The following is a 17,544-nucleotide window of genomic DNA, read 5'->3' on the forward strand; positions in this document are numbered from 1 at the left end:
TCCAAAAAACTTCCTCCAAATCCAGGGAATTTTGGGGTTTTTAAACACAAAATTTGGGGTTTTCTTTCAGCAGCTGAATAATCCCAGAGGAATTTTGGGATTTGGGGGGGTAAAAATATTTTGGGAATTTCCAGAGGAATTTTGGTGGTTTTAAAGACTTAAATTTAATTTAATTTAATTTAATTTTATTGAATTTAATGTTTTATTTCAGCAGCTGAAGAATCCCAGAGGAATTTGGGGGCAAAAAAAAAAAAAAAAAAAAAAAAAAAAAAAGAATAATTTTTGGGACAAATAAACCCAGTTTGGGGAAAATAAAACCAATTTTTGGGACACGAAAAAAAACAAAAAAACAAAAACATTTTGGGGACAAGTAAACCCATTTTGGGACAGAAAAACTCAATTTTTGGGACAGAAAACCCCAATTTTTGGGACAGAAAACCTCAATTTTTGGGACAGAAAACCCCAATTTTTGGGACAGAAAACCTCAATTTTTGGGACAGAAAACCCCAATTTTTGGGACAGAAAACCTCAATTTTTTGGGACAGAAACCCCCATTTTTGGGACAGAAAACCTCAATTTTTTGGGACACAAAATCCCAATTTTTGGGACACAAAATCCCAATTTTTTGGAAGAGTAAAACCAATTTTTGGGACATAAAACCCCAATTTTTTGGAATAGTAAAACCAATTTTCAGAACACAAATCCCCAATTTTTGGGACATAAAACCCCCAATTTTTGGGAATACTAAAACCAATTTTTGGGACACAAATCCCCAATTTTTTGAGACACAAAACCCCAATTTTTGGGACACAAATCCCCAATTTTTTGAGACACAAAACCCCAATTTTTGGGACACAAATCCCCAATTTTTTGAGACACAAAACCCCAATTTTTGGGCACAAATCCCCAATTTTTTGAGACACAAAACCCCAATTTTTGAGACACAAAACCCCAATTTTTGAGACACAAAACCCCAATTTTTGAGACACAAATCCCCAATTTTTTGAGACACAAAACCCCAATTTTTGGGACACAAATCCCCAATTTTTTGAGACACCAAACCCCAATTTTTGAGACACAAAACCCCAATTTTTGAGACACAAAACCCCAATTTTTTGGAATAGTAAAACCAATTTTTGGGACACAAATCCCCAATTTTTGGGACACAAAACCCCAATTTTTTGGAATAGTAAAACCAATTTTCAGAACACAAATCCCCAATTTTTGGGACATAAAACCCCCAATTTTTGGGAATACTAAAACCAATTTTTGGGACACAAATCCCCAATTTTTTGAGACACCAAACCCCAATTTTTGAGACACAAAACCCCAATTTTTGGGACACAAATCCCCAATTTTTTGAGACACAAAACCCCAATTTTTGAGACACAAAACCCCAATTTTTGAGACACAAAACCCCAATTTTTGGGACACAAAACCCCAATTTTTGGGAATAATAAAACCCCAATTTTTGGGAATAATAAAACCCCAATTTTTGGGACACCAAACCCCAATTTTTTGAGACACCAAACCCCAATTTTTGGGAATAATAAAACCCCAATTTTTAGAACTGAAAACTCAATGGAGTAAAAATCTGAGGATTTCCAATTTCCAAAGCACAGCTGGAGCTGAACTCACCAAACCAAGACCCCTCCAACAATCCTTTGGATACCTCAATGCCCCAAAAACCCCAAATTCCCCCTCTGGAATTTCCCCACTCATCGTAATCTGAAAACTCAACGGAGTAAAAATCTGAGGATTTCCAATTCCCAAAGCACAGCTGGAGCTGAACTCAACAAACCAAAGCGGGTCCCCAAAAACTCTTTGATTTCTCAACCCCAAAACCCCAACCGTGACCCAAGAAGAGCCAAAACCCCAAATTCCCCCTCTGGAATTGCCGCACTCAACCAGAATTGCAAAACTCAAGAGAATCCAAACTTTACTGACCATTTCCAATTTCCAAAGCACAGCTGGAGCCCAACTCCACAAACCAAGACCCCTCCAACAAACTCCTTGGGTCACCTCGACCCTCCCCAAAAACCCCAAATTCCCCCTCTGGAATTTCCCCACTCATCGTAAACTGAAAACTCAACGGAGTAAAAATCTGAGGATTTCCAATTCCCAAAGCACAGCTGGAGCCCAACTCAACAAACCAAAGCGGGTCCCCAAAAACTCTTTGATTTCTCAACCCCAAAACCCCAACCGTGACCCAGGAAGAGCCAAAACCCCAAATTCCCCCTCTGGAATTTCCCCCTCTGGCATTGCTGCACTCATCGTAATCTGAAAACTCAACGGAGTAAAAATCTGAGGATTTCCAATTCCCAAAGCACAGCTGGAGCCCAACTCAACAAACCAAAGCGGGTCCCCAAAAACTCTTTGACTTCTCAACCCCAAAACCCCAACCGTGACCCAAGAAGAGCCAAAACCCCAAATTCCCCTCTGGAATTGCCGCACTCAACCAGAATTGCAAAACTCAAGAGAATCCAAACTTTACTGACCATTTCCAATTTCCAAAGCACAGCTGGAGCCCAACTCCACAAACCAAAGCGGGTCCCCAAAAACTCTTTGACTTCTCAACCCCAAAACCCCAACCGTGACCCAGGAAGAGCCAAAACCCCAAATTCCCCCTCTGGAATTTCCCCCTCTGGAATTGCCGCACTCATCGTAATCTGAAAACTCAATGGAGTAAAAATCTGAGGATTTCCAATTCCCAAAGCACAGCTGGAGCCCAACTCCACAAACCAAGACCCCTCCAACAAACTCCTTGGGTCACCTCGACCCTCCCCAAAAACCCCAAATTCCCCCTCTGGAATTTCCCCACTCATCGTAATCTGAAAACTCAACGGAGTAAAAATCTGAGGATTTCCAATTTCCAAAGCACAGCTGGAGCTGAACTCAACAAACCAAAGTGGGTCCCCAAAAACTCTTTGATTTCTCAACCCCAAAACCCCAACCGTGACCCAAGAAGAGCCAAAACCCCAAATTCCCCTCTGGAATTGCCGCACTCAACCAGAATTGCAAAACTCAAGAGAATCCAAACTTTACTGACCATTTCCAATTTCCAAAGCACAGCTGGAGCCCAACTCCACAAACCAAGACCCCTCCAACAAACTCCTTGGGTCACCTCGACCCTCCCCAAGCCCCCCCAGATGCCTCCCTCACTCCTGGGCTATGCTCCTCAGCACGTACTTGACTGTGTAGGCGAAGGCGGCGAAGCCCACGATGACAAACAAGTTCGCCAGGGCTCCCCCCAAGAGTCCGTGGTTCCTGGGGGGCTGCTGCAGCCCCCCGAGGTGCCCCGGGGCCACCCCCCCGTGCCCGTGGAGCAGGGGGTGCCCGTGGTGCCCCAGGTGAGCGTCCCCGTCCGGAACCACGTCGGGGAGAGGCAGAGAGGGGGGTCTGGAGCTCAGCTCCTCTTGGGATTTCTGCTTCTGCTTCATCTCCTGGGGAGGGGGGAGAAAAGAGAGAGAGGGAGGGAGGGGTGGGGTGGTGATTTTGGGGGGGTTTGGAAGGGGTTGGGGGGTTGGGGTGGTTTTTCTGTAGGAAATTTGGGTGGGTTGGGTTAATTTTGGGTGATTTTCTGTAGGAATTGGGGTGGGTTGGGTTAATTTTGGGAGATTTTCTATAGGAAATTTGGGTGGATTTGGTTAATTTTGGGTGATTTTCTATAGGAAATTTGGGTGGATTTGGTTAATTTTGGGTGATTTTCTATAGGAAATTGGGGTGGATTTGGTTAATTTTGGGTGATTTTCTATAGGAAATTTGGATGATTTTTAGGTGATTTTTCTGTAGGAAATTGGGGTGGGTTGGGTTAATTTTGGGTGATTTTTCTGTAGAAAATTTGGATGATTTTTAGGTGATTTTCTGTAGGAAATTTGGGTGGATTTGGTTAATTTTGGGTGATTTTTCTGTAGGAAATTTGGATGATTTTTAGGTGATTTTCTGTAGGAAATTTGGGTGGATTTGGTTAATTTTGGGTGATTTTCTATAGGAAATTTGGATGATTTTTAGGTGATTTCCTGCAGGAAATTGGGGTGGGTTGGGTTAATTTTGGGTGATTTTTCTGTAGGAAATTTGGATGATTTTTAGGTGATTTCCTGCAGGAAATTGGGGTGGGTTGGGTTAATTTTGGGTGATTTTTCTGTAGGAAATTTGGATGATTTTTAGGTGATTTTCTGTAGGAAATTGGGGTGGGTTGGGTTAATTTTGGGTGATTTTCTATAGGAAATTTGGATGATTTTTAGGTGATTTTCTGTAGGAAATTGGGGCGGTTTTTGGGGGAGAGGCAGAGAGGGGGGTCTGGAGCTCAGCTCCTCTTGGGATTTCTGCTTCTGCTTCATCTCCTGGGGAGGGGGGAGAAAAGAGAGAGAGGGAGGGAGGGGTGGGGTGGTGATTTTGGGGGGGTTTGGAAGGGGTTGGGGGGGTTGGGGTGGTTTTCTGTAGGAAATTTGGATGATTTTTAGGTGATTTTCTGCAGGAAATTGGGGTGGGTTGGGTTAATTTTGGGTGATTTTCTGTAGGAAATTTGGATGATTTTTAGGTGATTTTCTATAGGAAATTTGGGTGGATTTGGTTAATTTTGGGTGATTTTCTATAGGAAATTTGGATGATTTTTAGGTGATTTCCTGCAGGAAATTTGGGTGGGTTTGGGTTAATTTTGGGTGATTTTCTATAGGAAATTTGGGTGGATTTGGTTAATTTTGGGTGATTTTCTATAGGAAATTTGGATGATTTTTAGGTGATTTTCTGTAGGAAATTTGGGTGGTTTGGGTTAATTTTGGGTGATTTTTCTGTAGGAAATTTGGATGATTTTTAGGTGATTTTCTGTAGGAAATTGGGGTGGGTTGGGTTAATTTTGGGTGATTTTTCTGTAGGAAATTTGGATGATTTTTAGGTGATTTTCTGTAGGAAATTGGGGTGGTTTTTGGGGGAGAGGCAGAGAGGGGGGTCTGGAGCTCAGCTCCTCTTGGGATTTCTGCTTCTGCTTCATCTCCTGGGGAGGGGGGAGAAAAGAGAGAGAGGGAGGGAGGGGTGGGGTGGTGATTTTGGGGGGGTTTGGAAGGGGTTGGGGGGGTTTGGGGTGGTTTTCTGTAGGAAATTTGGATGATTTTTAGGTGATTTTGCTGTAGGAAATTTGGGTGGGTTGGGTTAATTTTGGGTGATTTTTCTGTAGAAAATTTGGATGATTTTTAGGTGATTTTCTATAGGAAATTTGGGTGGATTTGGTTAATTTTGGGTGATTTTCTATAGGAAATTTGGATGATTTTTAGGTGATTTTCTGTAGGAAATTTGGGTGGATTTGGTTAATTTTGGGTGATTTTCTATAGGAAATTTGGATGATTTTTAGGTGATTTTTCTGTAGGAATTGGGGTGGGTTGGGTTAATTTTGGGTGATTTTCTGTAGGGAATTGGGGTGGGTTGGGTTAATTTTGGGTGATTTTTCTATAGGAAATTTGGATGATTTTTAGGTGATTTTCTATAGGAAATTTGGGTGGATTTGGTTAATTTTGGGTGATTTTCTATAGGAAATTTGGATGATTTTTAGGTGATTTCCTGCAGGAAATTGGGGTGGGTTGGGTTAATTTTGGGTGATTTTTCTGTAGGAAATTTGGATGATTTTTAGGTGATTTCCTGCAGGAAATTGGGGTGGGTTGGGTTAATTTTGGGTGATTTTTCTGTAGGAAATTTGGATGATTTTTAGGTGATTTTCTGTAGGAAATTGGGGTGGGTTGGGTTAATTTTGGGTGATTTTCTATAGGAAATTTGGATGATTTTTAGGTGATTTTCTGTAGGAAATTGGGGCGGTTTTTGGGGGAGAGGCAGAGAGGGGGGTCTGGAGCTCAGCTCCTCTTGGGATTTCTGCTTCTGCTTCATCTCCTGGGGAGGGGGGAGAAAAGAGAGAGAGGGAGGGAGGGGTGGGGTGGTGATTTTGGGGGGGTTTGGAAGGGGTTGGGGGGGTTGGGGTGGTTTTCTGTAGGAAATTTGGATGATTTTTAGGTGATTTTCTGCAGGAAATTGGGGTGGGTTGGGTTAATTTTGGGTGATTTTCTGTATGAAATTTGGATGATTTTAAGTGATTTCCTGCAGGAAATTTGGGTGGGTTTGGGTTAATTTTGGGTGATTTTCTATAGGAAATTTGGGTGGATTTGGTTAATTTTGGGTGATTTTCTATAGGAAATTTGGATGATTTTTAGGTGATTTCCTGCAGGAAATTTGGGTGGGTTTGGGTTAATTTTGGGTGATTTTCTATAGGAAATTTGGGTGGATTTGGTTAATTTTGGGTGATTTTCTATAGGAAATTTGGATGATTTTTAGGTGATTTTCTGTAGGAAATTTGGGTGGTTTGGGTTAATTTTGGGTGATTTTTCTGTAGGAAATTTGGATGATTTTTAGGTGATTTTCTGTAGGAAATTGGGGTGGGTTGGGTTAATTTTGGGTGATTTTTCTGTAGGAAATTTGGATGATTTTTAGGTGATTTTCTGTAGGAAATTGGGGTGGGTTGGGTTAATTTTGGGTGATTTTTCTGTAGGAAATTTGGATGATTTTTAGGTGATTTTCTATAGGAAATTTGGATGATTTTTAGGTGATTTTCTGTAGGAAATTGGGGCGGTTTTTGGGTGAGAGGCAGAGAGGGGGGTCTGGAGCTCAGCTCCTCTTGGGATTTCTGCTTCTGCTTCATCTCCTGGGGAGGGGGGAGAAAAGAGAGAGAGGGAGGGAGGGGTGGGGTGGTGATTTTGGGGGGGTTTGGAAGGGGTTGGGGGGTTGGGGTGGTTTTCTGTAGGAAATTTGGGTGGGTTGGGTTAATTTTGGGTGATTTTCTGTAGGAATTGGGGTGGGTTGGGTTAATTTTGGGTGATTTTCTATAGGAAATTTGGATGATTTTTAGGTGATTTCCTGCAGGAAATTGGGGTGGGTTTGGGTTAATTTTGGGTGATTTTCTATAGGAAATTTGGATGATTTTTAGGTGATTTTCTGTAGGAAATTGGGGTGGGTTGGGTTAATTTTGGGTGATTTTTCTGTAGGAATTGGGGTGGGTTGGGTTAATTTTGGGTGATTTTTCTGTAGAAAATTTGGATGATTTTTAGGTGATTTTCTGTAGGAAATTGGGGTGGGTTGGGTTAATTTTGGGTGATTTTTCTGTAGGAATTGGGGAGGTTTCAGGGACTTCCTGTAGGAATTTGTGGTGGTTTGGGTGATTTTCTAGAGGAAATTGGGGTGGGTTTGGGTTAATTTTGGGTGATTTTCTATAGGAAATTTGGATGATTTTTAGGTGATTTCCTGCAGGAAATTGGGGTGGATTTGGGTTAATTTTGGGTGATTTTCTGTAGGGAATTGGGGTGGGTTGGGTTAATTTTGGGTGATTTTTCTGTAGGGAATCGGGGTGGATTTGGTTAATTTTGGGTGATTTTTCTGTAGGAAATTTGGATGATTTTTAGGTGATTTTTCTGTAGGAATTGGGGTGGGTTGGGTTAATTTTGGGTGATTTTTCTGTAGAAAATTTGGATGATTTTTAGGTGATTTCCTGCAGGAAATTTGGGTGGTTTGGGTTAATTTTGGGTGATTTTCTATAGGAAATTTGGGTGGATTTGGTTAATTTTGGGTGATTTTCTATAGGAAATTTGGATGATTTTTAGGTGATTTTCTGTAGGAATTGGGGTGGGTTGGGTTAATTTTGGGTGATTTTTCTGTAGGAAATTTGGATGATTTTTAGGTGATTTTTCTGTAGGAAATTGGGGTGGGTTGGGTTAATTTTGGGTGATTTTCTATAGGAAATTTGGATGATTTTTAGGTGATTTTCTGTAGGAAATTGGGGTGGATTTGGGTTATTTTTGGGTGATTTTTCTGTAGGAAATTTGGATGATTTTTAGGTGATTTTTCTGTAGGAAATTGGGGTGGGTTGGGTTAATTTTGGGTGATTTTTCTGTAGGGAATCGGGGTGGATTTGGTTAATTTTGGGTGATTTTTCTGTAGGAAATTTGGATGATTTTTAGGTGATTTTCTGTAGGAAATTGGGGTGGATTTGGGTTAATTTTGGGTGTTTTTCTGTAGGAATTGGGGTGGGTTGGGTTAATTTTGGGTGATTTTTCTGTAGGAAATTTGGATGATTTTTAGGTGATTTTCTGTAGGAAATTGGGGTGGATTTGGGTTAATTTTGGGTGATTTTCTATAGGAAATTTGGATGATTTTTAGGTGATTTCCTGCAGGAAATTTGGGTGGTTTTTGGGTGATTTCCTGTAGGAAACTGGGGTGGTTTTTGTTGACTTTCTGTAGAAAATTGGGGTGGTTTGGGTTAATTTTGGGTGATTTCCTGTAGGGAATTGGGGTGGTTTGGGTGATTTTTTTTGGGTGATTTCCTGCAGTAAATTTGGATGATTTTTAGGTGATTTCCTGCAGGAAATTTGGGTGGGTTTGGTGGGTTTTGGGTGATTTCCTGTAGGAAATTGGGGTGATTTGGGTGGTTTTGTTTGAGCTTCTGGAAAAGGGGAGAGAATTCAAAGGTGAGAAGGAAAAAAATAGGTCCTAAACCAGAATTCCTTTAGGAACAGGAATTCAAGCTGAAATTCCACACACAAAAGAAAAAAAAAAAAAAAACTGGGGAGGAAATTAAAAAAAAAATCAATTTTCCCTCAATCTGGGTGACAGAATTAAAACCTTTCCAAAGGTTTTTTTTCATAAAAAAAAAAAAAAAAAAGAACAAATCAAACTCCAGCCTGGGAAAAATCCTGAAGAGGAGAAGCTGAAGTGAATTTTTGTAGGAATGATGAAGAAATAAATAATGAGTATTTCCTTACCTCCACCACTTCAGGGAAGAGCTCACAGAAGACTTTATCTTTTAAATTAAATGCTAAGCTTTGTGCAGCCAACTGCCTTTTCTGGGGGGAAAAAAAAAAAAACAACAAAAAAATCAGATTTCTGAGCAATTTCATAAAAATTCAATTAATTTATTTCCAATTCCATGCCTGATTTCCCACAAGATAGGTGCAGGTGGTTTTTTTAATATTTCAAATATCAAATTTATGAGGGTTATTGGCTAAAATTGAGGTTTGTAGGTATAAATTTTGTTCAGTGTTGATCCTGTGGGGTCAAGGAAAAAGGGGCTGGAAAAAGGAACCAAATCTCTCATCTCTGAAATATCCCAAATTCCCAAAGCTTCCCAAATTCCCAAAGGGTTTGTAACTCTTAAATTTGAGTGTTTTTCACTAAAATTGATGGTTGTGGGCATGAAATATGGTAATTTTTGATCCTGGGGGAATCAGGGTTTTGTGGGAAAAACTGGGAACCCCACGCAGGTTTCACCCCTGGGATAGCCCAAATTCCCAAAGCTCTGTTAACCCTTCAGACACCAAATCTGTGAATGCAATTCACTACAATTCATGTTTGGATCATTCCCCCGAGCACAGAGAACCCCTGAGACATTCCCAGATCCCCCCACATTCCCAAAGCTCTGTTAACCCTTCAGACACCAAATCTGGGAGCTTTATTCACTACAATTCATGTTTGGATCATTCTGGGGGATCAAGACCAAGGAAGAAGGGCTGAGAAAAGGAACCAAACCCCGAGCAGGGTGAACCCCTGAGACATTCCCAACATTCCCAGATCCCCCCGAATTCCCAAAGCTCTGTTAACCCTTCAGACACCAAATCTGTGAATGCAATTCACTACAATTCATGTTTGGATCATTCCCCCGAGCACAGAGAACCCCTGAGACATTCCCAGATCCCCCCACATTCCCAAAGCTCTGTTAACCCTTCAAACACCAAATCTGTGAATGTAATTCACTACAATTCATGTTTGGATCATTCTGGGGGATCAAGACCAAGGAAGAAGGAACCAAACCCCGAGCAGGGTGAACCCCTGAGACATTCCCAGATCCCCCCGAATTCCCAAAGCTCTGTTAACCCTTCAGACACCAAAAGTGGGAGCTTTATTCACTACAATTCATGTTTGGATCATTCCCCCGAGCACAGAGAACCCCTGAGACATTCCCAGATACCCCCGAATTCCCAAAGCTCTGTTAACCCTTCAAACACCAAATCTGTGAATGTAATTCACTACAATTCATGTTTGGATCATTCTGGGGGATCAAGACCAAGGAAGAAGGAACCAAACCCCGAGCAGGGTGAACCCCTGAGACATTCCCAGATCCCCCCACATTCCCAAAGCTCTGTTAACCCTTCAAACACCAAATCTGGGAGCTTTATTCACTACAATTCATGTTTGGATCATTCTGGGGGATCAAGACCAAGGAAGAAGGGCTGAGAAAAGGAACCAAACCCCGAGCAGGGTGAACCCCTGAGACATTCCCAACATTCCCAGATCCCCCCACATTCCCAGGGCTGTGACTCACAGTGAACTCGGAGGTCTCAATGCTGCCCAGGGTGGGCCCTTTCTCCACCATGAAGCTCAGCAGCCCTGTCAGGATGGTGGACACCGACCACGCCGGGTTCCAGGTGTCCGGGTGGAAATCCGTGATGGACAGACAAAGCCTTCCCAAAAAAAAAACAACAAAACAAAACAAAAAAAAAAACCAAAAAAAAAAAAAAAAAACAAACAAAAAAAAAAAAAAGGGAAACAAACTCCCCCCAGGAACAGGGATTTGGGATGGGACCCAGCTGCAGTGGGAAGGGGGGGAATGGTGGGGGATTCTTACCTCGTGTTGCACTTGAACCTTCCATTGGGGGTGATCATATAAATACTGGGGGGTTTGAAAGGGAACTCTCGAGGGAAAATTAATTTTCCGTGGTAGTAGCCACCTGTAAACCACCCCAAAAATGGGTTAAATTAATGAGGTTAATCATTAAATTAAATATTAAATTATATTTAATGAGGATTTCCCCGCTCCAGTTCCCGTCCCCGATTCCTCTGCTTTTTTCCTTCTCCTAAAATTCCCAAAAATAAATTAAATAAATTATATTTAATAAAAAATTCCCATCCCGATTTTCCCAATTCCCTTTTTTCCAATCTCCTAAAATTCCCAAAAATAAGTTAAATAAATTATATTTAATAAAAAATTCCCATCCCGATTTTCCCAATTCCCTTTTTTTCCTTCTCCTAAAATTCCCAAAAATAAATTAAATAAATTATATTTAATAAAAAATTCCCATCCCGATTTTCCCAATTCCCTTTTTTCCAATCTCCTAAAATTCCCAAAAATAAGTTAAATAAATTATATTTAATAAAAAATTCCCATCCCGATTTTCCCAATTCCCTTTTTTCCTTCTCCTAACATTCCCAAAAATAAATTAAATAAATTATATTTAATAAAAAATTCCCATCCCGATTTTCCCAATTCCCTTTTTTTCCTTCTCCTAAAATTCCCAAAAATAAGTTAAATAAATTATATTTAATAAAAAATTCCCATCCCGATTTTCCCAATTCCCTTTTTTTCCTTCTCCTAACATTCCCAAAAATAAGTTAAATAAATTATATTTAATAAAAAATTCCCATCCCGATTTTCCCAATTCCCTTTTTTCCTTCTCCTAACATTCCCAAAAATAAGTTAAATAAATTATATTTAATAAAAAATTCCCATCCCGATTTTCCCAATTCCCTTTTTTCCCATCTCCTAAAATTCCCAAAAATAAGTTAAATAAATTATATTTAATAAGCAATTCCCACCCCAATTCAAATCCCCAATTCTCCTTTTTTTCCTTCTTCCAAACCACCCCAAAAATGGGTTGAATTAATGAAATTCAATTACATTTAATACATGTTAAATCATTGATATTAATGATATCAAATTACATTTAATGAATATTTCCCACTTCACTTCCCATCCCCATTTCCTCTGCCTTTTTCCTTCTCCTAAAACTCCCAAAAAATGGGTTAAATAAATGACATTTAATAAATCCCACTCCAATTCTCCTAAACCACCCAAAAAGGGGTTACATAAATTTTAATCTCAGTTCACTGAGAACATTTCTACTGTAAAAATGGGAATTTTTGAAATTATCTTCTCACAAATTAGAGAACATTTGCTGTAAAACATTTCAAAACAAATAGGGATATCAGCTTTCAGTTTCAGCTAAATTTTATTTCCTTGAAGCTCTTGTGAAGGGAATAACTCATTGAGAGGAGCACCCCTATTTCTTCATGTCTTTCCCAGTTTTTTGGAGCTGGTTTTAGTGGGAATCCCCAAATTTCCATGCAAACCAAAAATCCAGGCAGGATTTACCTTCATAGGGGGTCAGCTCCGGCCCTCGCACCACGTAGTGCCTGCAAAACAGGGAATGGAACACTGGAAACCCCAGAAACCCCCCCAAAAAATGGGGATTGCCCCAGCCAAAGGTTCCTCTGCAGCTCCCCAAAGACAGGGGAGAGAGAGGAGGGGCAGACTTGGAAAACAGCCTGGAAAATGCTGTTCTGCCACGAGTGGGAAACAATCCATCCCAATCCTCCATCCCAATCCTCCATCCCAACCCTCCATCCCCAATTCCCACCCCCAACCCTCCATCCCAAACCTCCATCCCAACTCACCATCCCCAATTCCCACCCCCAAACCTCCATCCCAATCCTCCATCCCAACCCTCCATCCCCAATTCCCACCCCCAACCCTCCATCCCAAACCTCCATCCCAACCCTCCATCCCCAATTCCCACCCCCAACCCTCCATCCCAACCCTCCATCCCCAATTCCCACCCCCAAACCTCCATCCCAACCCTCCATCCCAACCCTCCATCCCCAATTCCCACCCCCAAACCTCCATCCCAACCCTCCATCCCCAATTCCCACCCCCAACCCTCCATCCCAAACCTCCATCCCAACTCACCATCCCCAATTCCCACCCCCAAACCTCCATCCCAAACCTCCATCCCAACCCTCCATCCCCAATTCCCACCCCCAACCCTCCATCCCAACCCTCCATCCCCAATTCCCACCCCCAATCCTCCATCCCAACCCTCCATCCCCAATTCCCACCCCCAACCCTCCATCCCAAACCTCCATCCCCAATTCCCACCCCCAATCCTCCATCCCAACTCTCCATCCCCAATTCCCACCCCCAACCCTCCATCCCAACCCTCCATCCCCAGTTCCCACCCCCAAACCTCCATCCCAATGCTTCATCCCCAATTCCCACCCCCAACCCTCCATCCCAACTCTCCATCCCCAATTCCCACCCCCAAACCTCCATCCCAATCCTCCATCCCAACCCTCCATCCCCAATTCCCACCCCCAACCCTCCATCCCAATCCTCCATCCCCAATTCCCACCCCCAATCCTCCATCCCCAGTTCCCACCCCCAAACCTCCATCCCAACTCTCCATCCCCAATTCCCACCCCCAAACCTCCATCCCAATCCTCCATCCCCAATCCTCCATCCCAAACCTCCATCCCCAATTCCCACCCCCAGTCCTCCATCCCAATCCTCCACCCTCATTCCCATCTCAATCCCCATCCCCAATTCCCCATTCCCAATCCTGCCCCCTCATTCCCATCCCAATCCTTCATCTCCAATTCCCCATCCCATTCTTGACCTTCATCCCCAGTTCCCACCCCAGTTCCCCATCCCTGATTCCCCATTCCCATCCCTGATTCCCCATTCCCACCCCCAGTTCCCCATCCCTGATTCCCCATCCCCAGTTCCCACCCCAGTTCCCCATCCCTGATTCCCCATTCCCATCCCTGATTCCCCATTCCCACCCCCAGTTCCCCATCCCTGATTCCCCATCCCCAGTTCCCCATCCCCAGTTCCCACCCCAATCCTCCACCCCCAATTCCCCGTTCCCACCTCCAATCCCCATCCCATTCCCATCCCAATTCCCCAGTTCCCACCCCGTTCCCACCATTCCAGGATGTTGGAGGGCAGGGGCTCTGCACAGATGTAAGGCACTGGATCCTTTTTGATCCTCAGGTAATCCTGCTTCAGCCTCTGCGTCGCCGTGGTTGGGGCTCTCTTATTGCTGCTGCTGCTCATCTGATTAACCAAATCAATTCATTAGTTATTGCTGAGTTATTAAAAATTAATCAGCGCGAGAGAAAGGGGGAGAAGAAGAAGGGAGGGGCTAAAAGGGAGAGAAGGAAAAGAGGAAACGGAGAGAGGGAGGGGAAGGGGGACGGGAGGGACTGAAAGGGAGAGGGGGCAAGGAGAAAAAAGGGGATAAAAAGTGCAAGAAAAGGGGTATAAAAAGAGAAGAGGCAAGAGGTAAGGAGGCAGGGACTGAAAGGAAAAGCGGGAGAAGGGGAAAGGAAGGGAGGGAATGAAAGGGAAAGGTGGAAAAGGGAGGGGAGAGGGAAAAAGGAGAGAAGGAGGAGAAACAGAGAGAGATGGGAAAAGGAGGAAAGGAGAAGGAGAACGGCGGGGAGAAAGAGAACAGCAGAAAGGAGGGAGACAGGAAGGCAGCCCAAGGAAAGGAGGGAGTGAAAGAGACAGGCGGAAAACTGAGGGAGAGAGAAGGACAGAGAAAATTGGGAAAATAAGGGACGGAGAAGGACAGAGGGGGGGCAGACAGCAAGGCAGCCCACCGGTCCCTCCCCGCTCGCTGCCGGCGCGGGCCCCGCTCACCTCTCCGTGGCCGCCAGGCCCCGGGCGGCCCCTCCTGCCCGCTGCCGAGGGAGGGAAGGAGGGAGGGAGGGAGGGAGGTGGGGAGAGAGGCAGGCGGGGAGCGGCGGCCGGGCCGCGATGGCGGCGGAGCGGGCGGGGCGGGCAGCGGCGGCCGCGGCTCCCTCACGGCTCCTGCCAAGATGGCGGCGCGGGGCGGCACTTCCGGAAAGGAGCGGCGGCGCTTCCGGGGCTCGCGCGGGCTCCACTTCCGCTTCCGGTGCCGCCGTGGCGAGATCCCTGAGGGGAGGGCGGGAAGGCCCCGCCTTGTCGCGACATAAAGCGATAAAAAATTGGGATGGAAGGAATACAGCGATACAGAAGGAAGTGCAGAATGGTCCAGGACACGCCAACAATCCCAGCCTGGGCATGGGAGCGGTGTCCGAACGCTCGCGGAGCTTTGGTTGTGGCAGATCCTGAGGGGGAAGGGACAAAGTCCTTAAAGGGACAGAACACAAAAAGCGTTGTGGGTTGAAGCGAGGTCTTGCGTGAGGAGCGAACTCCGAGAAATTCCACATTTCAGGAAAAACAGAAGGGGAAGGTCACAAACATCCCCTCGTGGAGGCCAGTGGAACGGGAAATTCAAATTACTAATTATCCCAGGGATAACTGGGGGCAGCAATGGGTGACATCACCTGCAGCTCCAGAGACACCTGCTGGGACGTTCCAGCCCTTTCCCTGCTCCCATGTGCTCTGTCCAGTGGGATGTAAGTTTTCCAACCCCATTCCCCATGCCATAATTAATAATTAAATCATTAATTTATTACCCTGAAGGATTTTCCATCATCGTTAATTTATCATCCCCTTTCAATGCCAGGGATTCCTTCATTCCCAGAGTTCCTTGAAAGTCAAGGAATCTCTGCCTCACACCAAAAAAAAAAAAAAAAAAAAAAATTCTTTTTTTTTGGTGGAATTGGTTGAAATTTTGGGGAATTCTCTGCCAGATTTCTACCAGGGCCTTCCAGGCAGGAATTCCATCCCAAAGGTCACGAGCCCTTCCTGACCCATCTCCTTTGGGGTTGCTTTGGGGATTTCTCATCAGACAGGTCCAACCAGGAATTTTTGTGCTGTTCCAGTGCCCTCCTCACTCCGAGTTACTCATGGAGGAAATGGTGAGTAAAAATGGTTTTGAAGTATTGAAAAAAAAAAATTATTGTGATAATTGATAAAAGATTCGTCTTAATCATAAAAGTATTGGGGTTTGTATAAACCAGAATAGTTAGGTCTGAAATGAAGCATGGGCATGAGATAGAGGAAAACATATCTGGTTAAATCATTCTGTTTAAATCCCACTGTTATGAATGTTGAGGTTTTTAGGAAATTGTATTTGATACCAGTTTGTAAAATGGGGGTTTCCCCACAGCCTGAAAGGTTTCACAAAATCAGATTTCCTGCCCTTGTGTAATCAATCACAGCCTGAAAGATTTCACAAAATCAGATTTCCTGCCTTGCTGTGACCAATCACAGCCTGAAAGATTTCACAAAATCAGATTTCCTGCCCTTGTGTAATCAATCACAGCCTGAAAGATTTCACAAAATCAGATTTCCTGCCTTTGTGTAACCAATCACAGCCTGAAAGATTTCACAAAATCAGATTTCCTGCCCTTGTGTAATCAATCACAACCTGAAATATTTCACAAAATCAGATTTCCTGCCTTGCTGTGACCAATCACAGCCTGAAAGATTTCACAAAATCAGATTTCCTGCCTTGCTGTGACCAATCACAACCTGAAATATTTCACAAAATCAGATTTCCTGCTTTTGTGTAATCAATCACAACCTGAAATATTTCACAAAATCAGATTTCCTGCCTTTGTGTAACCAATCACAGCCTGAAAGATTTCACAAAATCAGATTTCCTGCCCTTGTGTAATCAATCACAGCCTGAAAGATTTCACAAAATCAGATTTCCTGCCTTGCTGTGACCAATCACATCCTGGAATCTCCAAAAATTCCATTTTTTTTTAAATTTTTTTTTTCTTTTCCCCCTCTGACCCTCCCTGTCCCTCCCCTGGGGTTGTCACCAGCTCTGCCCAAAACTGCTCGGCCATGGAGCAGAAAATCCCCAAAATTCCCATTTTTTTGGGCAGGAATTCCGTGTGTTTCTCGGGCTCTCCTTGCATCTTTTTTGTTTGTTTTGTTTTGTTTTGTTTTTTTCTGCTTTTCCTGATCTCAGGATCCCAAAATTCTCCATCCTTGATGATTGGATGATCCCAGAGATTCTCTTCCAACCTTAATAATTCCATTTGTCACAGCTCAGCCTGGCACACCTGGATTTTTGTGTTTGGTTGGGTTTTTTGGTTCTGTTTTATATTTTTTAATTTTTTTCTTTGATTTTTTTTTCCTTTTTTTGGTATTTTTTTATATTTTTTAGGTTTTTTTGGGGTTTTTTGTTTTTTGTAGGTCTTTTTGTGGTTTTTTTTGTTTCTTTTTTTTTGTTTCTTTCTTTGTTTTGTTTTGTTTCTTGTTTTTTTTTTTTTTTTTTGTTAAAGGCATCAAATCACCCAATCCCACTTTTTTTTTTGTTTTGTTTTTTTCCTCCCCCTTTAAAATACTCCAAGAAATTTCCCATCTCAGAGGCAGCAGCACCAAAATAAACTGAAATATAACCCTGGATTATCAGAGAGGGAACAGTGAAAAATCCAAACCCAAAAAATCCAAACCCAAATCCAGGAAATTTGGGCCAAATAAAAGCGAGGTCAAGGAAAGAAATATTCCCCCAGATCCCAACAAATTCCAAGGATGGAGGATCCTGGTGGCAGAGGGAACTTTGGGAATTTTTATTTTTTTACTTTTTTTAGACCAAGGTGAATTCCTCCTTTTAAATGTGGTTAAATCCAGAAAAAAAAGAAAAACTCCCAAAATCTTTGGAAAAATAAAAGGGAGAATTAAAAAAAAAAAAACAAACAATTTGGGGCACCAAATATTCCCACCACAAATCCAGCTGCGTTTGAGGCAGGAGAAAAACAAATTTATTTATTGATTTATTTGTATTTTATTTTCCT

At 42.9% G+C, this 17,544-nt stretch overlaps 1 protein-coding gene across 1 annotated transcript; it reads right to left on the reverse strand.

The window, feature by feature from the left end:
• Positions 1-3,024: 3,024 nt before the first annotated feature.
• On the reverse strand, positions 3,025-14,679 carry UBE2J2 (ubiquitin conjugating enzyme E2 J2). Its single transcript, XM_062507613.1, has 7 exons — positions 14,504-14,679; positions 13,785-13,915; positions 12,176-12,216; positions 10,652-10,754; positions 10,349-10,487; positions 8,793-8,873; positions 3,025-3,443 (listed from the first exon to the last, which is right to left on the reverse strand). Exons 2-7 carry the CDS (start codon positions 13,913-13,915, stop codon positions 3,159-3,161), a joined length of 780 nt encoding a protein of 259 aa, XP_062363597.1. The 5' UTR covers positions 14,504-14,679; the 3' UTR covers positions 3,025-3,158.
• Between the last annotated feature and the right edge of the window lie 2,865 nt (positions 14,680-17,544).

This window comes from Cinclus cinclus, chromosome 23, assembly GCF_963662255.1.
Source record: "Cinclus cinclus chromosome 23, bCinCin1.1, whole genome shotgun sequence".
Taxonomy (NCBI): domain Eukaryota; kingdom Metazoa; phylum Chordata; class Aves; order Passeriformes; family Cinclidae; genus Cinclus; species Cinclus cinclus.